Source organism: Sarcophilus harrisii, chromosome 2 (genome assembly GCF_902635505.1).
Source record: "Sarcophilus harrisii chromosome 2, mSarHar1.11, whole genome shotgun sequence".
In the NCBI taxonomy this organism is placed as follows: domain Eukaryota; kingdom Metazoa; phylum Chordata; class Mammalia; order Dasyuromorphia; family Dasyuridae; genus Sarcophilus; species Sarcophilus harrisii.
Genome location: NC_045427.1, coordinates 227,329,788 through 227,357,602, shown reverse-complemented (window position 1 = coordinate 227,357,602; position 27,815 = coordinate 227,329,788). Strand labels below are relative to the sequence as shown.

Sequence of the window (27,815 nt, the reverse complement as noted above, 5' to 3'; positions counted from 1 at the left end):
TAATGATGCCAGATCATGCATTTTATTTATTTTTTGATACCAGATCGTTTAGAGGACTAGCAGATCTCCCTAATTAACTGGTTAATAGATCAAGTTCATGCCTGAGCATCAAGTACTTACCAATATCCAAATTTTCACCTCTCAACTTTTTGTTTTGATCTTTAAATATTTCCCTTTATGAAGAAGAAAAACTTTGTTTAGTTTGTGCTTATGGCTAACCAACCTAGTAAAAACCAGTTTTTGTAGTTCCCAGGTTTGTTTTTATTTGGTGAAGAGCATTGGGTCCATGTTTTGAATGAGATTCCTTATTGACAGCTAGAGGCAGGTAGGTGTTATAGTAGTTAGAGGATTGGCTCCTGAGTCAGGAAGCCCTCATTGATAAAATGGTGATAATAATAGTACCTACCTCACTGAGTTGTTGTAAGGATCCCACAAGCTAATATATGAAAAAAAAATTTTTGAAGTATAAAAATGGGTATGGGAGCCCTGTTTTCTGACCACCCTATAATCACTAGTTTTTATTTCTGTTTGGCTTGTAGGTGATGGAGGCAATGATGTGAGCATGATTCAGGAATCTGATTGTGGTGTAGGGGTAGAAGGAAAGGTGAGTGAATGCATAAAATAAGAGAGGGTTTTTTTTTTTTTTTTTCTTTTTTGGTTTGATTGTTTATTGAGTCTTTCTGTAGCTGATTTGTTAGGGTCTTATGAATGGTATCACTTATTATCAGTGTTCTATACATCTTGTGATGCAGCAGAAGTAGATAAGGCACTAGCTGTGGTAAGTCACTAGATGTTAAATCAGAAAGACCTAAGTTTAAATCTTGTTGCAGAAACTTATCTGCTGTGTGATCTTGGGCAAGTCACTTAACTTCCCTGTGTTTCAGTTTCCTCATCTGAAAAATGACGAAATTACCCTCTAGGTTCCCTTTCAACTTTACATAATCTCTAATGCCATCTTGATTCTTTCACCCAGTTTTTCTTCTTAAGTTCCATTTAAAAGTCCATTTGGAAATTGCTGGGAAATTTAGAACAAAAGAAATCTTGTAAGAAGCTTTACATGGAAAATGAGTTCTTGGGAAATGAGACAACCACATTAGTACATTTGCCATATATATTTAAAATTTATTCCTTGAAATGCCAATTACTGAAAAAAAAATTTAAATAATTTTTTTTTCCTGGAATTATTTCTAAAATAGACTATATAGTACTTTATGATCAATGTTAACTGTTGTCACACGTTTTGAGATTTTTCACTAGTAAGTTACTATGTAAGTTCACTATGTAAGTTGTACATTAATATGGTTAGCCCCCTGTAAGGAGGGATCACCAAGATGTCTAAGAATGGGATAAATTGACCTAGGTCAGAAAGCACAGTAGTCTAATCTCTCATTCCATTCAGTTGTGGGATGGACCGATAAGTAACCTCTCATCTTCCATCCTTAGTGAAATAAGAGAGTCTCACTCTTTAAAAAAAAAGTTGAACTCTTTAATCATTACCAAAGATAAATACTTGAATTTACAGATAACAATAAATATTGTATCTGAAAACTTAAGCTTCTGCCCATTAAAATTTCTTTTAAAAAAAGTAATGAATAGACAGTTACTGGTTCATGAGTCAGGAATAACTGGAAGTCTGTCCAGTGACACATACTATGTGATCTTGAATAAGTCACTTAATTTTTTCTTGCCCAAATAATTCTTTGAGAATGTAAACCACAGAATAAATAAATATATTTGTAAAAGGAGTTTGGTCAGTGGAAATTCCTTATTCCAGTGAAATTCCTGGTTTAATCTAAAGTATTAATTTTAGTAAAGTAACAATAGAACAGCTTCCCTGTTTATTTCTTTACCCTTTTCTGAATTTTTATTTTTCTGAACTTTATTTTTCCAAATTTTGTTGCTATTTATTATTGTCATTATTATCATTATTATTAATAACATAGTTATTGCTTATGCCAGTGTTGGCATGTATATTTGCTATTATTTTGAGTCCACTTTATAGCAGGCAACATGATATAATCGGTTAAGAGGCAAAAATTAAGTGAATGATTCTAGGCAAGTCATTTAATTTGTCCATGTGCCAGACAGCTCTCTAAGACTAAATTGCATAGTAGTTGCCATCCTGCTTTGGTGGTGAGAGTTTCCTCACTCAGCAGTTCCTACAAGTGAAATCACAGTCCCACTTCTATCCTGAGTCTTTCTTTATATAACTTTTATATAAACATAATCATATTTCTTTGTATTATTCATACTTTCTGTTTCTTATGGCATAAGTTTTATTGCATTCATGTGCTACGGATTTTACTCAATCCCTAATTTTTGGACTGACGGATTACTTCCAGTTTCCTATAATGATGTGATGCAGCAGAAGTAGATAGGGCATTAGCTGTGGTAGTCTTAAGACTATTTTAAGAATATTTTCATATAGCTACACTGGGTTTTTCCCCCTTCCTGTTAACAACCTTTAGATAGGCACAGTCTTATTAGTGAAATCTTTGGGTCAAAGGGCAAAGAAGAGTTTTACATCTGAGAAGAGCTTATTTTTCCTTTGGGACAAAATTGAGCTAACTCATAAAATACTGAATTTTGTTTTTTGGGTTTTTTTTTTTTTAAGCATTAACTATCATTGGAGGATTTGGTATATTCAGCTACAAATTCTGGGGTTGGTTTATCCACGTAACATTTATTACTGTATCTAGTTATCCCCCTAAAATTGTAATTGACTTGTAATTCAGAATGTTTTTATTTAAATTACCTCTGCTTCTTAAGCTGAACTTCCAAGTCAGACCACCTACCATGTGTAGCTTGAAATCAAAGAACTAGTATTTCTTTTATTGAAGTCCCTCAAAGGTTCCCAAAGAATGTCTTGTTTTTTCAATTAAAAAAAAAGTTTTTACTCTGACCTCTTGTACTCTAATGGTGCTCAATTTCATTGGATTTTAGGAAGGAAAACAAGCATCTCTTGCTGCAGATTTCTCTGTCACTCAATTTAAACATCTGGGCCGGTTACTTATGGTTCATGGAAGGAACAGTTACAAACGCTCAGCCGCCCTCAGTCAATTTGTTATCCACAGAAGCCTCTGTATCAGCACCATGCAGGTAAATAAAACCTTGGGGTCCCTGTTGGGTGTGTCTTGTGCGCCCAATATACTTGATCACTGTATGTTGAATGAATGATTGACTTAGGTGGTGGCTGCTGATTTTTAAATATTAAGGACATTATGTGAAATGCTAACCCCAGGGGAGGCTTTATTTTTGGCCTAGACACTGCGTTTAGGTATCTGCTGCCTAAAAACACCCATTGGAAGGTTGGTCATCAAAGGAGGAAATTTTTCAATCACAATAATTCACAATGATAAAGACATGAAGGAGTTAGGACCTATGTTCATGGAAGAGCAATACTCACAGGCACAGAGAATATATCATGAATCTGTGCATTTGGTGTGAACCATAGGAAAGGTAGTTAAGGATAGCATAAAAGGTTCATGTCTAATATGAAGACCCCTTGATATATGGAAGAGTACATAACTAAATGATAAATCAGTAGAAGCCCACACTTAAAAATCAGGAAGACCTGAATTTGAATTCCATCTCCAGCCATTAACTAGCTTTGTAACCCTTGGCAACTTCAATTTTCTGTTTGTTTTTTTTTTTCTGTGAAATGGGAATATTTATCTCATGGGTTGTTGTGAGGATCCAATGAGATAATATATGTAAAATAATTTTCTTATCTTAAAGTGATATGTAAATGTTAATCATTCTCATTGTTATTATCACCATTAATATCTAATATAAGAATAATTGAGATTTGCTACAGAAAAAAATGGCCCACAACTAGGAAGTTGCAGTAAACATGGCTTGGTTTTCAAGCTCATTGCAGAGTCAGTCTAAGACAACATTTAAAGAGAGAAACTGAACTCCAGGTGCTTAGCAATGAACAGTTTACAAAAACATCCTTCTGAAACTAATAAGGAGAGGAGGGCTAATTTAGTCATCCAAAGTTTAGTCTGTTTGTGAATTTGGGTAGAAATATCCACAACTAGCTGGAAAAAAATCGGGGATAGGCTGTCACTGGACCTCAGATCTATCCTGGCTAATATGCAGCTTTTGGATGCCACATATGCCATTTAGCTACTGTCAAACTTCACTTTTTAAAGGGAAATATTACTGCTTGCCTTCCCTCCTGATAAGGAATAAAATTAAATAATTGTTCTCTAGAATACTTTCAAACAGTACAAACATGAGGTGGAATTTTGATTCATAATTAAATATGTTCTTTTGTGAAAATTATATTGTCCTTCAAAATGGAAAATCTTGGGATAGAAAATGCCATCTGCATCCAGAGAGAGAACTATGAACACTGAATGCAGATTAGTCATACTATTTTACCTTTTTATTTTCCTTTGCTTTTTTTTTCTCATGGTTTTTCCCTTTTATTTTGATTTTTCTGTCACAGTATGACAAATATAGAAATATGTTTAAAATGATTGTATATGTATAACTTGTATCAGATTGCTTGCTGTTTTGGGGAGGAGGGAAAAGAAATGAGGGAAGGAGAAAAAAAAATGGAACTTAAAATCTTACAAAAATGAATGTTGAAAACTACCTTTATATGTAATTGGAAAAAACAAAATACTATCGAAATTTTTAAAAAATGGAAAGTCATTAGTTTTTACCTAATGTATGTGATAATTTTAGTGCTACTCTACCCCATTGTGTCTTTAGGGTGGCATATTGATTAGCAAATTTGTGCATGTTTCTTAAGTATTTATTTCATTAGTTAATATTTTGATTATTATTCATTGATGATAGCTTTTATTTTTGTAACATTCACAACATGTTACATATACATATACATGTACACATGTATATATACATAGAGACTTACACATGTGCCTGAGTGCATGCATGTATTTGTGAAAGCATTTTTCTCTCAATAACCTTGTAAGGTAATGTGAATTTTATTATCCCAGTTTTGCAAATGGGAAAACTAAGACTCAGTTTATGATTTGCCTTGGGCCATGCAGCTAGGAAGTACCAAAGCCAGGTCTCTTTTTTCCCCCATCTCCATGATCTCTCCACTACACTATCCTGTCTCTCATCCATTTACGGAGAGGCAAGGTGTGGAGGAAAGAAGTCATAATGGGGAACCCTCAAATTTATTTTCATCAAAATTCTCCAAATCCAAACAGCTGGTGTGGTTAGTCATACCAACATCTGTGCTTTTAATTTACATTAACATAAGCATTGAGCTGGACAAAGCTATGTTTTTAATCATTTGGAAATTAATCTGTCATCACTGGATGCACGTAGGGAATCTTGGCTTGATGAGCTTACTTCTCCGTTATCCATATGTTTCTAAGAATTCATGCCAAAAAATATATATATATATTTTTGAGAATCGGGACAGAGAATTGTCTTTTCTTCCATGTAAAAACTAAACCATTAGTACCTGGTAACTGTACTAGGGTGACTTTATGAGTATTCAGCACTAGGGAATAAAAGAAGTCTTCTCTATTCTCTATTTGACAGTGATTTATTTAAAACTCAGTGGTAAGGGACTGCTAGGTGGTACAATGGATAGAGCACCAGTCCTGTAGACAGGAGGATCTGAATTCAGTTTCATCATCTAACACTTTCTAGCAACTGATCCTAGACAAGTCACATATTGCTTCTTTCCCCCCAACCCCCAAACAACAAAAAAAATAAAAATAAGAAAAACCTTGGTTTAAAAGAAATGGGTATAATGTTTTCATTTTGCCAGAAAGAGGCCATTGGAGGACCCAGGTATTCAGACAAGCAAAACTGCTTTAGAGACAAAGCCTAGGCATTCTTGTAACAAAATTTACAAAAACTGACAACTATTCTTCATAGAATCATAGGATCTTTTTGGTCTAGAGCTGAGGGAAAGCACTGAAGTCCTCTAGGCCAGTTGATCAATCAACAAGTATTTGTTAAATGATTAACACATGGGATGATGAGTAAAGAAGTGGCCTTGAGGCCATAAAGATCCTAATTCAAGCCCTGCCTCTGACACATATTGTCTGTGACCTTTAACCTCCCACTATTCTAGGCATCCCTAAAATTTTAAGTTACAGAGAAGGTCCTGACATGCTTTGATAGAGGGAATTTCTTACTCAGGAAATCCTTAAACCAGTGAAATCATAGTTCCTGGCTATCTATGTGCCATGTGCCAGGCTTTGTGCTAAGCGGTGAAGAGTCAAAAAGAGGCTTAAATTCAGGAACTTAATTCATAATGGAGGAACCCCCGTGAGTAAGTCTTCTCATTTGTAGAGAAGAGGAAACTAAGACCCAGAAAGATGATACACCTAGTGTCAGAAGAGGGATTTAATCCTAAATCTTTTGATTCCAAATCCAATACTCATCACTGGATAGCTTTGACCTTTGGTCAAAGGGCATTCCTATAGGAAATTCGAGAATATAGTAACAGGGGAAGGATTGTGGCTGAGCACTGGAGTGACTTGGAAGGGTAGCCCCTGCATTAGAGAATCTGTATGGTTCATCTCTCTCTTTGTCTCTTTTACTTTCTACTTTGCCTCTCTCCATTTTTCTTTATCTCTTATTGAGATAAAGAATTGAAAAATTCTTGAATAAGAATTCCTGAAAAAATATTGCTGTTAATTATCCTCCTTATTTGTGTCACCTCATGACTTTTGTCCATTATGACTCAGTGACTGATTATTATGCAGAACTGCTAAATTGTTCACATAATGAAGTAGTTGACACTTCTTTTTTTAGCTACTTGTTTTAGTTTCTGATCATTACTGCTTTCTAACCAACTGGAATTTGTAAAGCCTTGGCTTTACATGGTATAAATAGTTCTTGGTGATCTGATATACATAAAGAAATATGGGGTCATGTGGAGCCTGGATTGTTTAGTACTGAGTAATTTAAAAGCAGATACTGGGAAGCAGGTTATTTTTTTAAGGATGATCCTAACAGTCTGTCTCTCTATCTCTTAGTGTTTTTTCACATCTCTGTTTCTGTCTCTTGCTTTTGCACACACATATATACACAAAGATATTCAGACACATATTCTGAGACAGACATCCACATACATACACAGAGACAGACAGACACACACATCCCCATGCACAGAGATAAACATGCATAGATACACAGATAAACAGACAGGCGTGCGCACACACACACACACACACACACACAAGTATTTGAGTTTTTATGGATTTGTCCTTTCTTTTCTCAGGAAGTGAGAATGGAATGTCTTTGATTTAGAATCATTCCTAGGAACAAAGCCTCAGCTTTTCTGTTAATCAGTGCCTCAGGTGGCAACTCTCTTTGGTCTGCCTTTGATTTTGCAGGGAAATTTACTGCAAAGAATTAACTCTCCTAATAGAGAATTCCAAACTTCCTTTTTTTTCCCACTAAAGGCCTGAGTACAGATAGAAAAATAATTGATCTCCTGAGCTCTTATTTGTATTCATACTGAGTTATCATTGTCATTAGCCAAAAACTTCCAAATCAGGAAATGTGGATTTTCAATCAGGGGATTTCTAATTGTGTGAGGGGATTGGGAGTAGCTTTTTGTGTGTGACCCTCTTCCTTTCTCTGTCATAGGCTGTTTTCTCCTCGGTGTTTTACTTTGCTTCTGTACCACTTTACCAAGGATTTCTCATCATTGGGTAAGTTTGTCATTATTTAAAGAAATGTTTAGAGGAAAGATTTTTCTTTTTGGAATCTGGCTACAAGGGAAACATTTTCCAAGGGAATGCAATCATTTTGCAAAAGCCTTTCAGTACCCAAATTATTTTGGACTCATGTCTGTTGTTACTAGGCCTAGGTATCAATGGAAATGTAATTGAATATGCCCTTGAAATAAAATTTTAAATCTCATGACCATAACTTAGCTTCAAAAGTGGAGTGTTTTGTTTTTGTAGCTTTATTCTTGCAGTGTACTACCTGGGAATAAAATAAACTATTGCCATATTAAGAATCCAGACTAATTGCCTACTAAGTTGGCAGCAAAAACAAAATCCTAATTTCATATCCTCACTGTCTCTGTGGGGATTCTGGAAAAAATGAGATACTGGGATCAGATATGTGCTTCTCATTCTTTTAAAGGCATAGGAACCACCTGACTGGGGAGGAGACTTTAGTAAATAGAATCCTTGAGGTGTAAGGGGCTTCCAAAAATAGTATCTCAGAATCCTAAGTCAATTGGGGCTTTATTTATATGTGTAGATTCTCCAAGGGACCTCTATGATATTTTTAATATAAAGGGGTTTGTATATTATAATTCATCTTCATTTCTGGATTTCAAAAATGTAAACTAGTAAATATACTTCCTAACATCTTATATTGTTGTTACCAGACTATACCATATTCCTGGCCTGGAAGGATTTTGGGTACCTTCTGAAATGAAATAGATATTACATTACTGCTTTCTAACCAACTGGAATTTGTAAAGCCTTGGCTTTACATGGTATAAATAGTTCTTGGTGATCTGATATACATAAAGAAATATGGGGTCATGTGGAGCCTGGATTGTTTAGTACTGAGTAATTTAAAAGCAGATACTGGGAAGCAGGTTATTTTTTTAAGGATGATCCTAACAGTCTGTCTTGTAGAGGTTTTTTTCTTTCTGTATATTGCTGAGTTGCAATTTATAATTTTTCTTCATTTCTAGGTATTCCACTATTTACACTATGTTTCCTGTATTCTCTCTGGTCCTGGACAAAGATGTCAAGTCAGAAGTTGCTATGCTATATCCAGAACTCTACAAGGACCTCCTTAAGGTTCATCATGATTTTTCTATACATAGTCTTTCATGTATTAGCTGAGCCGACTGGAATGTGGCTAGTTCTCTTAATTACTGGAGTAGATTTATACCTGAAATCTGATACTGATTTCTTTAAAAGTTAATTTCCCTAGTGCTTTTTTTTTTTTTTAAAGACATTTCATAAAGTTAGGCAGAATTTTTCTCTTGTACTTGTCAATTAATGAATAGATATTTTCTTCTGGTAAAATTAAAGCAGATGGCAGTTAATTTTTTTATATAACTCTAATCTCTGTCTTTTATTTAGGGACGGCCACTGTCCTACAAGACCTTCTTAATATGGGTTTTGATAAGTGTCTATCAGGGTAAGGAAGTGAAATTTATTTTCCTTTTTGCTTTTTTCATGGTATGTCAAAAGGAGGCAACACGGTGTCTATTTACTGTGGTAGAAATGAAATCACACTCTATTACAAAGTAGCCATCATGAACCATGAGGTTGTATTATGATGGGGGAATTTCTTCTTATACTGTTGTTACAGATCCTTACAAGTATTAGATAAAGCTCAAACATAAGAGAGGTGTTAGATTTTGTTTATGGACTATTTGTCAGACATTCAGCCATAGTATTGGCTTGATACGAAGCCATATATTATATCAAGTACAGTGAAAACTGCCACTATGTGTGCTGGTGTTAGAGCTAGACAAGCTGGATTCCAGTTTTATCTTCGATACTTGTTACTTCTATAACCTTGGAAAAATCATTTGACATCTTTCTGACCTCAGCTTCTCCATCTTTGTTAGAAACTGGTGATCCGCATATTATCTGCCTCACTCACATGCAGAAACTCTTTGTGAACCACAAAGGGGAACTACTGTCACCATCATTATTACTCAGAGAGTACTATTTTTTAAATTTTAGATTTTTTTGTTTTTTATAGCAATTTTATTTCTGAGTATATTCCTTCTTCCTCTTTCTCTATCTAGCAAAACATCCCTTTAAACAAAGAAAAATAAAGGAAAATGAGTTCACCAAACTTGACCAATACATCAACTAAATCATTTGACAGTGTTTGCAATACTCCACACCCATAGCTCCCCAACGCTGCAAAGAATAAAAGAGGGAGATACATCTTTCTCCTATCTACTTTGGGGACAGTTTTCTTAGTCATTATAATTACGTACTATTTGGGTTCCATTTTTTATTATTTTTATTTCCATTTATATTGTCATAAAATCATGTAGATTTTTTTTTTTGCTTCTGCATACTTTGCTGTTTGATTATATATGTGCTCTTATGAAAAAATATTGCTGTTAATTATCCTCCTTATTTGTGTCACCTCATGACTTTTGTCCATTATGACTCAGTGACTGATTATTATGCAGAACTGCTAAATTGTTCACATAATGAAGTAGTTGACACTTCTTTTTTTAGCTACTTGTTTTAGTTTCTGATCATTAATTGCCATTATCAGGAAATGGCAATTTTTATTTTAAATAAAAAATATTGAATATGGATATGAAGCAGAATGAATTTATTGATAGGTCAAGGATATGGAATTTTATAGCTGTAGAAACTTTTCACTAGTACAGATCACAATCTGTAACTTAGTTCAGTGATTTTCAAAGTGTGTTCAAGACCTTTTCAGGGGATCTGAAAGGAAAAAGGTACTTACTTTTTAATAGTATTTTGCTTTTCCAAATTCATGCAATAATAACTTTCTATATTCATATTTGCAAAACTTTGTGTTCCAAAATTTTTTCTGTCCCTCTCACTCTCTTTCCTTCCCCAACCCCTTTTCCAAGACAGCAAGCAATCTGATATGGGTTAAACATATGCAATTCTTCTAAACATATTTCCATATTTGTCATACTGTGCAAGAAAAATCAGATCAAAAGGGGAAAAACACACAAAAAAACAAGCAAACAAGCAACAACAATAAGCAACAAAGATGAGAATGCTATGCATTCAATCTCCATAGTTTTCTTTCTGGATGTGGATGATGCTTTTCATCAGAAGTCTATTGGAATTGACTTGAATCACCTCATTTTTGAAAAGAACCAAGTTCGTCAACAGTTGATCATCACATAATTTCAAAGCTATTTTTGTAACAATTCTATGACATTTTAATTTCTAATATTTATAGATATAACATATATTTATATTTATTTATAGATATAACTTAGATAGAGAGATATAACTCATATAAACAAAAACTCTTTGGTTAGGGGTTTCCTCTGGTTTTTAAGAATATGAAGGGATTTTGAAACTCAAAGTTTCAGAACTTTTGCTTTGATTTAAAGAGCTTCTTGAAGCTCAGAGTGTAAGTGGTTCGCTATTTTAGTCACATAGTCTGATTCAGAGGTAGGATTTGAATCTAGGTCTTCCTGACTCTTGGTCTAGCACTATGATCATTATGCAATATTATCTCATAAGATGAATAAATATTTGTGTTAAAACTTGTGGGTGTTGCCAGGTCACATTGGGGAGAAGAATCCATCCTTCACTTATTTACTTCATTCAGGGTTTTCTCTTTCTGACTTTGTAGGTAGCATCATTATGTATGGAGCATTATTGCTTTTTGAGTCTGAATTTGTCCACATTGTTGCAATCTCCTTCACATCCTTGATTCTTACCGAGCTGCTAATGGTGGCGTTAACGATTCAGACGTGGCATTGGCTCATGATAGTGGCAGAACTGCTCAGCCTCTCCTGTTACATCGCCTCCCTGGTCTTCTTACATGAATTCATTGGTAAGGTGTCATTTTATTTAAACCTAGTAAAAGCTGGTATGAGATCCAAGTTCACAACAGTCACTAAGTTGGGAGACAGACATAATGAAGTGCATTTTTCTTTTCTTTTTTTTTGCTGAGGCAATTGGAGTAAAGTGACTTGCCAAAGGTTCATACAGCCAGGAAGTGTTAAATGTCTGAGGGAGCTTTGAACTCAGGTCCTCCTGGCTTCAGGGTTGGTACTCTATCCACTACACCAATTAGCTGCTCTGAAGAACATTTTTCTTGCATGAAGTTGATATTCATAATCTACTGTCATTAGATCTTATTTTTAAATTGTTTTTCAGGTGGGCAGCATTGTTTAATGGATAGAGATTCAGATTCAAAGAAAAACTGGCATCAGATACTATCTCTGACATACACTGATCATGACATCTAACCTCTCAGGGGTTTAGACAGTTCTCTGGCACTCTTAAGTCTAGACAATTCTCTGGCACTCTAAGTTGCAAAGAAGGTGTTAACAACCTGCATTGGTAGAGATACTGTCATCCCTCAGAAGTTCTCTATATTAATAAAATCCACAGATATTATTCACATCCCTATCTCTTTTCCAGTATTGGTTGATCAGTTGGTGCTAAATCATGTGGCTGTCTAATCCAATCCAATCTAATCTAATAAGCATTTATTAAATATTATGAGTAAGGTTATATGTTGGGCATGCAGAGTCATTTGTCTTGTTTAGTTCTCTTTATGACAGGTGGCAGAATTTTGTGACATGATATTTAAAATATAAACTGTGTTTGGGAAAAATTTTGGTTCAGAGCTACCTAACATTACATCTCCATGTAATCTGTCTACTCATTCTGGTTCTACCAGGCTCTAACCAGCTGAGCTCATTGGAGCAGAAGTTCAAGTAGACAGGGCAGCCACAAGATAATTGTTAAGTTTCAAATATAAAAGTCCCATGGGTGGGAAAACAGGGTCCATATGAACATTGAATATAAATGGAACATTTGATGGTAACAGTGTTTCCTCCCAACCAAACTTAATCCTTCCATTTCTTGAGTTTCTGTAATAATCTGGATCTTTCTTATTGTACTTTGCCATTCCATGTTTTATTAATATTATTTATATATATGGCTCATTCTTACTAGACTCTAACCCCATGAAGTCACAGACCATGCCTACCATGTTCTCCACATTACGTAGTACGTAGTAGTCACCCAGCAAGTATTTGTACAAAGAATTAATCTTAGCATGCTCCAGAGTTGATCACCTTCAGGTTGCAACATGATCCTCTGGTAATAGTAGCTGTGAGTAATAATGCCAAAAAAAAAAAAAAAAAGTGAAAATCTTTTCAAGTGATAGTAACATGGAATAGTGGAATGTGCCCTAGATTTCATCCGAAGATTTAGGTTTGAGCCCTAGATATACTTAACCAGATGATCATGGGCAAGTCCTACTGAGTATTCCAAAAGTCTCAGTGCAGTTTTAAGGTTCATGAAATGTTTTCTGGCCCCATTAGAATGTAGACTTCTTGAGGACAAGGACTTTTTAAATTTTTTCTTTGCATACTCACTGCTTAGCACAGTTCTTGACACATAGTAAACATTTATTGATTGATTGATTGATTTCAATTTTAACTCCCTAAATTCGGTTTTCCTTATTTCTAAAATTGAGATGAGCATATGTTCATTTATGCTGTGAGGATCAAAATGAATTAATATTTGTGAAACAGCTTGCAAACCCTAAAGTAATATATGATGGTAATCATAAATAAATTAATAAATTATTACATAAAGAGATAACTGACAACCTAAAGCACGGGAGAATGAATGTCAAGCAGATGACAGAGACAAACAGGAGTCTTGTAGACAGAGATCTCCCTGGGAAGGAGAGATCTGAATGAGCTGAGACATCTTAGGAAAGCTTTCCTGAAGGGAGTGATACTTCCCGTTATCACTGGACTTGTGAACTGGAAGGTAGAAGGTGGAAGGTGAACTGGAATCCAGAAGGTGCCACTTTCTTCTCTCTAAATCTGAAGGCATCCAAACAATGAGTTCCTATTTCCTCTTCCACTAGGTTTGTAAGAAGTCAGAGCCTGCCATTGTTCAGTTAATCTGGTTCCTGCTGCATGTCTCCTTCTCACTGGAGCTTTCTCCACCTATTGCTGAGAACCACAAGGGGTCACTCCTCTTCTCTCAAAATTTATAAATATCAATTATTATGTCCTATACTGAGAGAAGTGTGTGCCCTCATTTCCTTTGTGTGGAGCTGATCCTTCTGAGAGATCCCCACTACATAAGTAGCTCAACTTACTTTGAACTTATTTCAGGTTTATATAGTAGATTTCTGATGAACTAAAGTTGACAAAAGAGAATACTGGAGTACTGGTTTAGTCCTTTGAATTGAAGTATCCAGATTATAGTTTCAGAGTTCGAAGGAGACAAAGAATCCCAAGCTAGAAAATTCCTATGATAAATAAAAGACATCAGAGAAACTCTTGGTACACAGTAAAAAATATAGTCCATTGGACAGAATATACTCAAGGGCTGGGATATTTGAGACCTAGTCCTAGTTTTGTAGTCATTTGACCTTGGAAAAGTCACAGCCTCTCTGGGTATATATCCTCACTTGGAAAATGGGAGGAAAAATAATGCTTGCCAATAACCACCTCATTGGGATGTTATAGGGAGAGCATTTTTGCAAACTTTCAGAGTGTAGAAATGTGAGCTCCTGTTCATTTATTTTTGAATAGTTGCTACATGCAAGACATTATGGAACATAAATAGGAAGAACTATGATCCCTATCTTCTGAGGGCTTATATTTTAGATATACACAATTAATTAGTTCTAGGAAGAACAAATACCTCCAGATGAGGAACATAGTATTTATGGGGGAGTAATTAAATCTGGCATGTGAAAATTAGTAGGACTTCATGTAGAAGGTACATTTGAGCTGGGTCTTGAAGGAAGAGTATAATTCTGGCAGGAATAAATGAGTCTGGGAGGGATTTCCCAGTAAAAGAAATTAGAATGAGGCAAAGATGGGAAAGCAGTGTTTGGAGGCTAATGAGTAGTTCACTTTGGTCTGAAAATAAGACATATGTAGAATAATATAGATATAATTATATTTATAATATAGATAAGGCTAGAAAAGTAGATTGGGGTCAAGGTGTGGAACTCTTTGAAGGCCAGTCTAAAAAAAGAGAATAACTAATAACCTTTATATAACCATCAATAGAAGCAGATCGTAATTGTAGGAAGATTATCTGAGGAGGATCAGGAAGGATACAGATACCAAGAGGTAGTACATTTTCTTTATGGAATATTTTTTCCTTTTGGGTAGTATATGCTTTTTATTTCCCTGGGCCATGCATTGGACCTGGTTCAATGATGTCTTCCTTTTTTGTTGCAGATGTTTACTTCATTGCTACTGTGTCATTCTTGTGGAAGGTCACGGTCATCACCCTGGTCAGCTGTCTTCCCCTTTATGTCCTGAAATACCTACGAAGACGATTCTCTCCTCCTAGTTACTCAAAGCTCACGTCGTAGCCCATTCATCTGTTGGAGAGAACTCTTATTTTGCACATCACTGATGGAAAAAAAAAATGATGTACTCCTATTAACGACTACTTATGATAGTTGTGTTTGGATCATGCAGTAATTGTTTGTATGTGCTGCTTCAGTGAGAAGAAACTTTACAAATTCAATTAACTGAACCCTTTTGCAGAGTAACTGGGGTGGGATGGGTACATACAAGCATCTCATTGGGTCAGTTTTTCCCTGTTCAATTATCATTGAATTGAATGGGTATGAATATATAGAAAATTGATGGCTTGGCCAAGATATTCGTGAAGGGCACCATGAAAGTGGCTTAATGACTATGACTTGGGTCATGATGTGGCAATAGTTATTAAGGAGATGAAGATTGTAAGGAGTTGTTTTGTTTTGGTATCGAACTGTCCTAACGTTGTTTAATTTTTATTTAAAATTGTCTTTCTAGTGAGACAGTGGCATTTGGTACATTTGGGAGGAAGCTATGAGCATCATATAAAATTATTTAAAAAGAAATCTGCTTGCAATCTTGTGGTGTCACTTTCCCTTTCCACTGTTCATTAGAATAACCCAGGACTGAAATTGTGAGGCCAGAACCCCAGATCCAGTTATACTGTACTATGGTCCAGTACTCATGGCACTCCTTTCAACTTCACCAGCCACCTGACTCGGTCACTTTTTAAAGGTGTCATCATTCTCTGTGGTGGATCAAATAATTGAATGGTACCTAGCTCTCCAAGAATTTTCCCTAAACTTCAGCAGACTTCTCTAATGGGAAATCTGCTGCTGGGCTGCTTCTAAATGTGTCGACAGTGTGATAAGAGACTCAACTAATTCTTTAGACAATAAGGCAGATGTGGCTCAAATCGTCTGAGACTAAAAAGGAAAGGTCAAAGAACTGCCACTCTTCGCTTACGTTAAAAAAAAAATCTGTTTCCTGTTAAGTGAAATTATTGAAGATGAACAGAAAATAAACCAAGGCTTCCTACTCTTACCATTCATCAATGACTTTTTAAAACAAGAAAATTTTAGTGGAGAGAAGGCTACAGCCCCAGCTTTGGGAAAGGGAATGTGCTTCAATGAAACCAATTTGAAGGTAAACTTGATGAAAAGCAGTCAGTAGTAAAGAATTCTCTCCCACTGGGGGTTAGAGCTTGGGGGGGGGGGGGGGGGTGTGTTTCTTATACAGCAATATTTCATGTGAACCATAACTTATTGTTTCCAAGAATAATGTAAAAAATTTGGAATAATTCTTCTATATGGCAACAGAATTCTTGGGTTTTAAAATCATTGCTTTAAATAATAGTTACTTTGTGTAGTAGGGAAGGAATGAATGAGTCTTCATTAGTAACATATACTTAACATCTTGACTTCATATTCTAGCACTTCATGAACTGATGATACCTTCGCAAGTGAAACCTCTGGTGGTAAAGTGAGATGCTGATACTAGATATACCAAAAGTGTGAGTTTGAAGAAGCAAAGCTACCACTGTCTAGTTCCCAACCCCATCACGATCCAGGACGATTTCTACCAACTAGGGTGGTACTTGGAATAGGTGGCTTCCCTGTTTTGCTTAGAGCTGTGATGTTAAACTCAAATAGAAATGTTGACCACTACATTATCTGTAAGGATCTCTGTAGGCTATGTTTTGACTTAGAAAATGACAAATATTATCTATTTTATTTATTTTGTTGTTTATGTATATTTCCCAATTGCATTTTAATCTGTTTCAGCCATACTTGGAAGTATTGTAGGCCATGTGTACCTATAATGGAGCACCAATTCCATGTTTGACATCTTTGGGTTAGAGTATATTTGTCCAGTAGTTTGTATTTTTGACATTGCTCTTACAGCACCTAAGTTCTAAATCCATCTTAAAGAATGAAAATAAATTGATGATAGAATAGATTGCCCATTGAAGTTTTCCCCTTCTTTAAGTTTGTATAATTTGGATCATTTGACTTGGAAAACCAAGTCCTTCACATCTTCTTAATTCATCCATTTGCAGAGCAGGATAAAGGATATAATAAAGAAGAAAAAGACTGAATGGACATGTGAGACTAGTTGCATTTATATATAAGGTTCAGAGACCCATTTGATCTTATTTTCTGAGATTACAAATAACCAACTTGATCATGTTTGAAGAGACTGGTATTATATGCATTGGTTTCTCATGTAAAAGGTTTGGCAAATATTGAAGGCTCCTTGGTCAAATGGATAGAAGTCTTTGGTCTTTTTTATTTTTTAAGTTTAGAAAATATCTCATTCACTTAAAAAATTATTTTGATTATCCAATAATCTTTTTCTTCTCTATAAATAATCCTGGACAGGCAGAATTATACCTAGGAGACACAGATCAAGTTCTGGCCTCTTGTGAATCTCAGCTGGTTGTTTGAAGATGTCACATCATGGAATGTAGACATGATTGCCATATAAAACGTTTTCTTTGGGATCTTTTTTATATTCCCCATTTTTGTCAAGGGACATAATTCTTAATTCAGGGATGGGGGGAAAAACATGGCTTTTATCAGACACTGAAACTGACACTTGACAAGAAAATGGAAGAAAGAGTGTTTAATAGATTTAAGAATTCTGACCTAAGGAACAAGGGGATTTGGTGAAATGCCATCCATGCCAGCTTTCATCATATTATTTAGCTTAGCTTTTACGGAGACCAGAACTAATGAGTATCCCAAGTATCTATGTAGAAAGGAACCAATTATCTCTTACTCTGGTGAGAACACATGGCAGCCTTCTGTATTATAATTTCAGACCCTAAGGACCATTTAGTAATTGCTGCCCATTCTCAAAAATCAAGGGACCACTTTACATATTGTGTACAAATAGGGTGAGAGTCTGTTTTGGACTCAATTCAATTCCTGCTGAGGAGTTCATATTGAAAAAAAAATTAAGTCTTACAATATAAAAGGAAAAGAATCAACATTTGCAGACTTCACTTGGAGATTCTGGCCAATTTGCAAAGTGTGCCATTTTGATTGTTCTGAGCTATGTAGTAGAAAACCCCATGAGTCAATAAACTTCCAAAGCAAGGTTCCATTTCCTTTTTTCTGGTTCTGCTGACTTTTTCCTTCTCCTCATCTCTTCTCTTCTCTTCTCTTCTCTTCTCTTCTCTTCTCTTCTCTTCTCTTCTCTTCTCTTCTCTTCTCTTCTCTCTTCTCTCTTCTCTCTTCTCTCTTCTCTATTCTCTATTCTCTATTCTCTTCTCTCTCTTTTCCCCTCCCCTCTACTCCCCTCCCTTCCTCTCTTCTCTTTTCCTCTTCCTCTGTTTCTCTCCATTAAAATGACCAGCCTGGAAGGGACTTTAAGCTCTTCTTTATTTCTAGGCACAGCTGCACTTAAATCTTGGAGAGTGTCTTTGATTTCCAAGGGACACTCTGGCCAATTAGCACAGCAGACTAAGCTTAGTTAGCACTGACTAAGCAATCCTTTCCCTTGAAATTAAAATAATAATACCACAATAGTCTACGCAGATTGTTTTTGTTTGTGGGGATGTTTGGGGTTTTTTGTTTTGTTTTAGAAATAGACCAAACCAAATCAGGGGCATAAACTACTATTTCTTTAGTACTTTTTTACTCTTGGCATTTTGGATGCATGTGTGTGTGTGTGTGTGTGTGTGTGTGTGTGTGTGTGTGTGTTTGTGTAAATGCGTGCATCTTCACCTCCTTACACTTTGGAGTAGGGTGGGAGTGTTTAACATTAGGCTGTCCAGCAGCTTAATGCTGAATTCTAGCCTCTCCCATCAGGAGTCTTTGTTGCAAAACACCTGGGGAGCATGGGATGCTCTCTGTTTTCTAAGCAAAGAAAGCATCACTGTTTTACCACAGCAGAGGGAAAGTTGGAAGAGTACTATCTTTTTTTCTCCCTCCATTTCAGACTTTGTTTATGTATGTACTCTCCTTTTTATAATAGTAGCATTGAAAACTAATATATGTTTACTAAACACTTCCATGCTACTCTTCCCTATTGGAAAGTTAGGTAACAGAAAGTACTTTTTAATGAATTTTGAATTTTGCATTCAATGGAAAGTGGAAATTCTAATGCCTGTTCCTTCAGACAGGATTTTGTTTTTATACATATATTATTATTTTTTAACCTTTATAATTGGGACACATGATTACCTAGGCTCACATTTTTTGGTGAGAAGTAGCTTCATGCCTTTACCTCCAAATATTTATATTTCAATTCTTAATATTAACTTGAAAGCAAAAGCCTTTGAGTTTTTTCTAAGGACCTTTCCTAATACAATTTCCTTCATTTTCTGCATCTATAGACGCCTGCTTTTTTTTGGAGGGAGGGAGAAAGGAAAGGATTATTATATCTGATTTCATTGCTAAGTGTTTCATTTCTAGAGTAACAAAATTTGATTCCCCTTATGATTCCATGCTGTCATTTAAAAAGATACAAGCAATTTTTTTTTATGAATATAAAAGATTTTATTTCCACTTACTCTTGCATTTAACTTTACTTTTCTTGCAAAGCCTTAGGAGATGGTTTCTCTAATTTTATCCTTTTTTTTTTTCTTGTGAGGAGGATTGACTGTTTTGAGAGGAAATAATCACAGTGTGACATAGCACTGGACTTGTGTAGTTGGGACCTAGATTCAGAAGCCAGCTACATTACAAGCTGTATGATCTTGGCCAAGTCACTCCCCCTCTATCAGCTTCAGTTTCCTTCTTTGTAAACTTAAGAAGTCTATCTGATAATCTTAGGCCCCTTTAACTATAAATCCTGTGAGTCTGTGAAAATGAATATGACAAATTGCACAACGATACCATTGCTATGAACATTGCCTTTTCATACCAAAGTAACATTGCTTGTGCACCCATGTCCTTGATGACATTAGCTGGTGTGACAAAGAACCCTGAATATTGTCACACAGCATATTCAGTATTGTCAGGCTTCCTTGTGAGGTTTGGATGGTGGCACCAAGAGCAAGAGTTGCCAAAATAGTGTCTAGTTTGTCAGTTTGTAGTAGAGGACGGGGGATTAGATTTAAAACTCATCCAGAATTCAAAGATTTCCATATTGATGTCTCTCTTCATATATTATATATATACATATATATAAATGTATATAAAAGCCTCATTGCAAAGTATTTGCGAGCACATGGTTTTTTGATTAGAGGGGAATTCTGGTACAATATGGTTCAATTTAACAAGAAATCCCGGATGATTTAAATTCTAAAATGTATGATGACACACTTGTGATCTTGAGCATTTCAAATACAGTTCTTCTTTCATTGTTTGCCAATCTGGTTCATTCCTGTTGCCTAATAAAAGTTGTGTATGCTATGCCTTTAAAGATCATTTTAATTTGTTCAAAAACATGATTCCTGATGTGGAGATGATAACTATTTATTGTGATGCTGATGTTTTGTACCCATCACCTAATACATGTGATGTAAATAACTTATTCAAGTTCTAAAAGGTCTTGACTTCAATGAAAAATGAATGCAAGCTATTTATTGTTCAGTACCCTTGTATGGTTCAGATGGGATTGATGTAAATGAAAAAAAAAAAGGTAAAAAAATAAATTTTATGCAACTTCATGTTTTCTTTATATACATAGTTGTTGGTAATTTGAATCTGGTTCATTCTTACTAGAGCAAGAAAACTATGAAAAGCGTCATCTTACTTTAAGCTTTGGGTCAGGGTGGCAGTATAATTATTTAAATTGGTTCATTGATATCAATTGCAGCATTAATTTTAATTTGTTGTATAGTTCTTAATTTATGAATGTAGGGAGATAGCATCAGATGTGGGGGCAGAAGATAGGGATTCAAATCCTAGTTCCTTCACTTGCCAACCCGTGGCTTAATGTCTCAAAACTGCTTTAATCTTAGTTTCCAAATTTGTGAAATGGGGTATGAGAGACAGTACAGCATAGTGGAGTGGGTGAAGGGGGGATTACTTTTGGAAGCAGAACATTTGGTTTCAAGTTCTTTCTGCCTTTGACACTACTAGCTTTTAAAAGTTATTTAAACCTATTTGGTATCCCCATCTACTCTATAAAGCCAGACAATCAAGTTGCCAGTCTAACTCAATGGATGGCATTTCCACAGTGGAAGTTCCACACATCTATGAAATCACACAAGTGAGGATAAAAAAAAAAAAAAAAAAAAAAAAAAAGGAAGGGGAATTAATTCAGACAAAATAGAAAACCCCCTATTTTGTTAATCTTAAGATGTCATTATTTGTAATGTGAGAATTCCTAATGGAGCCACCAGTGCCTATATTTTGGTTAGTGTCTGAAGAATCCATTGGTGGTTGTAATTCTTCTTATCATTACAAAAGAAGTCATTCTATATGGTGCAAAAGATTTTTAGTAAGACTTTCAGTTTCCCTTTCTGGAAAAGGAGCAGGCTGTACCGCAGACGTTCCCTTTACTGCTTACTGTATGATCCTATGATTATTTGTGTCCTGGAACATTCTATGATGAGAGCATTCCACTTTTACATAGCATTTTATAGGCCACAAAATCCTTTTCTCATAATAATGTAAATAAATAGTATTCCCATTTCACAGAGGAAGTCTCTAAGTCCTTTGGAACATAGGAACGGCTTTAGGAGGCAGTATAGTATTGTGGAAAGAGTTCTGAATGTGGGATCACCACTTAGACCATTCAGTCCCCTTCATTTGTAGTTGAGAAATGGAGGCACTGAGGGAGGCTGTGACCTGTCCAAAGTCATGCTAAGTATGATTTCAACCCACTGACACTACTTAATATCCTTCCCACTGTATCCTGCTGCTTTCCTGGAAGAGGTCTTTGGGTCAGTCATTTAATTTCTCTCGCCTTCATTTTCTTCATCTGTTAAAAAATCAAAAAGGAGAGAGAGAATGGGTTAAATGCCTTTAATATGTGATTCCATGAAAAAGGACTAGAAAACTTCTTAGAGATCATCTTATTTTTAACCTTTTAATTTTACAAGTTGGCCAACCGCGGACCTGAATCTGAAACTTCTGTCTTAAAAGAAGTACAGAAAGGTTAAAGCCAAACTATTTAGTAAGTTCAGGGGCCAAAAAAAAGTTTGACTCCAAATTTTGCTCTCCTTTTTCTCCTGGGCAAAAAGCAAATACTTAACCAACTAGACTACAAGATGTGGATCAGTAAACTTAGAGGGTTGTGATGAGATTCTTTGTTATATGAATTATCTCATATAAGGCTCACAACAACTCTTTGAGAGAAATCATAAAGATTTTTTTTATCCCCATTTTACAGGTGGAAAAATTGAAGATTGGAAAGACTACAGCAAATAAGAGACAGGAATGTGAGCTGAACCCAATTCTCCCTAATGCCACTCTAGCCAACACAACAAATTACTTATTTTTAAATAGTTCTCTGGCTCCCCAAGGCAAAGACTTGTTTTAGGTTATGATGAGTTTCGCATAAAGTCCTAGATCTGGAAATGAATGAAAAAGAACTCACTATAACCTTGAGGTATTAATATTTTTGGGCAGCCAGTGCACTGCAATTGTCAACTATGATATCCCAGTAAATCCGAGGCCTTTTGTTTTATCCACTAGGGGGAGCTTGAGGCTTGGAATAAATTACTTTCTCATGTTTTTTAAGAACCAGTTAGGCCCAGAGTACCTAAATGTCCAAAAGTTTCATGCAGCTCTGCTTTATGTATGTGCCCGCCAATGGCTTCCTTAGAAACAGACTTCCCTTTTTATCCTGTTGACCAGAACATTTTGCTGGACTCAGTTTAGAAGAAAAAAAGATGAATATTTATTTGATCTCAAACATTTGCATTTTTGAATAATTGGCAATGAGGAAACCATTCCTCTGCTTTTCAGGCTAATAGGATTTAGAAACTAAATGTTCCAGCAGTTCAAACTACTTGAGCTGTTTTGGTTATGAAACTTTCGGTGATACATCAAACCTTGTGGTGTTTTCTGGGCAGAGTTATAGGATGGATTTGCCCACCTCAAAATAGAACTGTAGTTTCTTCCCAACTTTTCAGAAGTTAAAGCACAGTAACAGAATTCATTCAAGAGTTCCTAATTTCCTACTTTAAAGGAGTTATATAATAGTCCTCTTTCGTGGCTCTTAAAACTGTCCATGAAGTGATGGTGACATGTATAATTAGGAGCTAGAAATAGCTGGGTTAAGCCCTGGGAAGGAGAGAAGATTTTCTGATATCTTCCTCCCTGTACCCCTCCCATCTTCCTGTCTTTCTTTTCACCCAAATATTGCATAATGTTAGAAATGTCAAAGATTTCCATGGGGTTTAATTTCATTCTTCATGTGGCTGTGGTCTTGTAAGCACCGCAGGGGCTGGCGGATTTTTGGAGGCTCATGCATCCCGAGATAAATTTACAGTTGTAGCTCTACCAAAAGAAATGCCAATTCCAGGGTATTCTTCCCCATTGGGTTTGAATTCTCCACACCACCACATTTTGAAAAAGGGCTCACCTTCTGGCAGGGACGCAATTAAAGTTAAGCTGTACTTAGCTTTCCAACTCATTCTGTAAGAAATATGTCAAGGTTTTATTCTTAAAATGAGACACCCCCAACTCTCGGCTCCAAAAAAGTTTGGGGAGAACTTAGCTATGTGGGCAAAGGTGTTGGTCTCACCACATATGGTCATATTCGCCAGAGCTCAAGCTACAATTTCTGTCTGCTTGTTTTAATAACATGGACTTATTTTTATAGTTCCCCAGCCTCCATTTTCTAATAAATTTAAAGTGAAGCACTCTTTCCCCTTCAATTCCAGATAGGCAGAAATAGTGGTTTTAGTGGACAGCTTTACTTTACAAGACAGATTGTAAAATTCAGAAGGAAGAAAAAGAGTAGGGGGAGGGGAATATGTCTTCAGCCATAAGTTTCAGTCTATCCAAAATGTGTAGGATTAGGTAGAGCATGGGGCTAGGAAGGGTGGGATCACTGGTTGAACTGCATAGTCCAGTTAGCTCTGCTCCTTTCGAAATGGCTACTTTAACCATGCTCAGATATTTTTTTTTGCTTGCATGCTGTTGGTCATAACAAGATACAGTGGATAGAACATCAGGCTGTGGAATTAGAGGAGCTGGATTCATATCCTATCTCTGTGTAACAATGGGGAAGTCACAATTCTCTGAGCCTCAGAGGAAGATGAGCTAGACAGTCCCTTCTAGTTCTAGACCTATATTCATATATTTATAAAGGGTGATTCTTGGTCTATCGACAGTAAGTAAATGATATCCTTTTTGAAGAATAATTTTTTTTTATATTGTAATTGTTGTTTGTCCATTCCTTGAATGAAAGAAAATACTACCTTGTTATGAGGTAGTTTCTTCTGTTTTTCCTTCATCAGATAATATTTTGGCTTCTCTGTTCAGCATTGTCCAGGACATGATTGCTTTGCTGAATGTTTTATTTATAAGAGCTGGAAAGGGAGTATAGCATAAACCAGTAATATCAAATCAAGAGATGAGGGGGAGTGAGGGAGTGCAGAGCAAATAGGTAGAGAAAAGCAGAGCATCTCAAATCCTTAGAAGCTGCCACATTTTCAGAGCTTACTGACTTGTGTCAGATTTCCAAGCCCTTTAGCTCTTTGCAATCATGGGCTGAAGAAGGAAAACTGTGTTCAAATTCCTCTCAAATGGAGAAATAATAACAAGAACAATCTGTGGAAAAGAATGTAGTTAGTACATTAAAGATGGGGGAATATTTATTCTCATTTGTCCTTTTATGTGAAACAGATTTTTTTTTTTTTTAATGTAGTTGGAGTAGCTAATGACATCCAGAGCTCTGTTTATTTGGGGTGAGGGGGACTGATGCAAGGGTGGTGGTGGAAAGGAAGGCCTCAGATTGGCCCACAACATTAATCAAGCCAAGGAAAAGAGGTGAATTGATTACTCTGGAAAATTATACAGGAATTCTTTCAAAGATTTGGCCAATAATTAGAGTGCAAGATGTTACTTTCTATGCACATAACTTTGCATAATTGTATTTAGTCAACCCATCACCAGAAGTAGCAAGGATCAGTCCAAAGAACTCTTGAAGTCGGACTGGGCTGTGCAGATGTCATTTTTTTTCCTGTGAAATAAATGTCTTAGTGCTCAGGAAAGATCTAGAAGTTACTCTTCTTTTATGGCCCAGAAATATTGTGAGAATGGGAATGGGGTTATCATGGTAGGTGGAATCTTTAGGCAGCTTTGGAAGAAAAATGCATTATAAATCCAAAGGAGTCTTAGTCTTCTCAGGATTTAGAAACTGTCTTTATGGAATATGTTTTGTGACTACTTTTAACCAACTTTATGGTTAACCAAAAACTTTTTAGGGTCACAGCCTTAGTTCTGGAATCAGAGGTCAAGGATTCAAATCATACCCTTGAAGCTAACTACTTGTGAAGCCTTTTGGCAAATAACTTAATTTTAAACTCCTTGAGCCTTGGTTTCTTCATTTGTAAAAAAAAAAAAAAAAAAAAAAAAAAAGGAGTTGGATCACATGACCTTTCCCGCTTTATTTTTTAAATTTAACTTTATTTATTTTAATATTTTTTGAATTTAATTTTGAATTTAACTTAATTTTTATTTTTAGTTTTCTATTTTGTTTATTTTTATTTAATTTTTAAAAAAGTTTCCTCATAGCTTTAGATTTACAATTATTGTTGTCTAGTTGTTTCAATCATTCCCCACTCTTTATGACCTCATTTGAGGTTTTCTTGGCAAAGATACTGGAGTAGTTTGCCATTTCCTTTTCCAGATCATTTTATAGATGAGGAAACTGAGACAACCAGATTTAAGTGACTTGCCTAGTGTCACATCTTGTAAATGTCTAAAGCTAGATTTGAACTCAGGTTATTCTGTTTCCAGACCTGGTATTCTATCTCCTGTGCCACCTAGCTGTTCAAGATTTATAATAGCTAGCATTATATAGCATTTTATGGTTTGCAAAGGGTTTTAGATTTCATTCATTTAGACCTCATAAAAAAGTGAGGTGCTATTATATTCCCATTGTATAGACAAAGAAATGGAGTCTGACAGGGGCCAGTAAATGCTTATAAGTGTCTGAGGCTAGGTATTTCAGAGTTTAAGATCCTTTCAGCAGTCTCTCCACTGCATTATTGTCACTTAGTACTTGTATGACCTTAGAGAAGTCACTTTCCTTTCTTCAGTTTTCTCACCTGTAAAATGATAAGGCTAATCAAAGATGGACAGAGTTGGGCTTAGTCTCTGTGTAAAGTATGACCATCCATCAGGGATCAGAGATGACAAGATCCTAGAATTAAAGCTGGAAGAGACTTCAGATACTATCAAGTTCATCACCTCATTTTGCAGATGGGGAAGCTGAGGCTCAAGGATCTTTACAAGGGAGTCCTTCATTTATCATCTTCTGGAATTAGGATGGAGGGACACACTAGAACTAGATCTTAAAGATCTTCTAGTCCAAGAATTCTCTCGCTAATATACTCTGCTAGCTTTCCATTAGCTTTTGCTTAAAGAATTTTGGTGATAGAGAACTAATTCCCTACTTCCCAAGATGACTTCTGCCAGTTCTTCTACTTACCTCTCATTGTTAGAAAGTTTTCCCTTTTCTTCAGCTTAAATTTGCCTCTTTTTAGCTTTCTTGCATTGCTCCTGGGACCATATAGAGCAAATCTATTCTTATTTCCATGTGACAACCTTTCAAATACCTGAAGACAGGTATTAGGTACCTTCTAAGCAGGGCTATGCTGCCAAATGATTAACAATAGCAACAAAAAAATTATAAGCATTACACCCTTTTTAGGTTAATCTGCATTATCACCATTTTCTCTATACTTTCTTAAGTTTAGACAACCCACAAAGTAATAAATCAAGCCCTGCTTTGTATAAAGTGTAAAAATTCACACCAAAATTAAAAAAAAAAAACTGTCTTGGGTACTGGCTCCAACACATCTCTGTTCTTAAGTCCTCTTTTTTTTTTTTTTTTTTTTTTTGAGGCTAAATATCTTCAGATTATTCAAGTAATCCTCAGATGACTGATCTAAAGTCTCTTCATTATCCTGGCTGTCCAGGATAGTGTCCATTTGGACACTCTAATTTATCAAAATAATGCCTATCTCCAGTGTTTAACTAGGTTTCTGGCACATAAAGACAGCAAATCAACAATAAAGCACATCCTCTATGCCAGATGCCACATGGTAGATGCTGGAATTACAAATTCTTGCCCTCATGAAGCTTAACAAATCTGTGGCTTTTTTTTTTTTATAATTTTATTTTTAACTTGTTGAATAAAACAAGTGTTTATATTTTTTATATTTATGGAATAAAACAAATGTTTCTTGAATTATTGAATGAAAGAACTGAAGAAGCAGTAGCTAAGGGAACGGTAAGGGTCTCACAGCTCTGAAGATCAGAGACGTAATAAATGAATCATTCAACCAGCTAATCCACCAAGGGAATGACATCCATCATTTCTAAGACGTGGCATTCCTTTGCATCCTGGGTCATGGGGAAATGCCAGAGAAAGTCCCAGAATAACAGCTCTGAGAATTGGCTCCATACTGTACAAAGGCTGCCCTCTTACCCTCTTCTTGACATAGCAGTTCCCAGTGAATTGCCACATTCTGCATCAGAAGCAATTGCGACCGACCCCTTCTATCTAATGACAAGCAAAGCCCTTTTTGGAATTCTTCCTGGGGTAAAGGGCCTGAGCTATGAATCAGCAGTGGTGATGTCATCACTCAGAGTCGATTAGAGCCTGGCTCACTCTAGAAGCATTGGGGAATAGTAAAGGAGTTGAGCATGGCTATGTGAGAACAGCTGCCCAATCCTGTCTG

General features: G+C 35.7%; 1 protein-coding gene across 1 annotated transcript in view; it reads left to right on the top strand.

The window, feature by feature from the left end:
- The window catches only part of ATP9A (ATPase phospholipid transporting 9A (putative)), a 154,917-nt gene extending 138,612 nt beyond the window's left edge, over positions 1–16,305 (top strand). Inside the window, exons 22-28 of the mRNA XM_031951642.1 lie at positions 540–604; positions 2,944–3,099; positions 7,600–7,664; positions 8,669–8,777; positions 9,066–9,123; positions 11,305–11,508; positions 14,906–16,305. Coding sequence (XP_031807502.1) covers positions 540–604; positions 2,944–3,099; positions 7,600–7,664; positions 8,669–8,777; positions 9,066–9,123; positions 11,305–11,508; positions 14,906–15,042 — 794 coding nt within the window. The 3' untranslated portion in view covers positions 15,043–16,305. The remainder of the gene's footprint in view (positions 1–539; positions 605–2,943; positions 3,100–7,599; positions 7,665–8,668; positions 8,778–9,065; positions 9,124–11,304; positions 11,509–14,905) is intronic.
- The last annotated feature ends 11,510 nt before the right edge of the window (positions 16,306–27,815 follow it).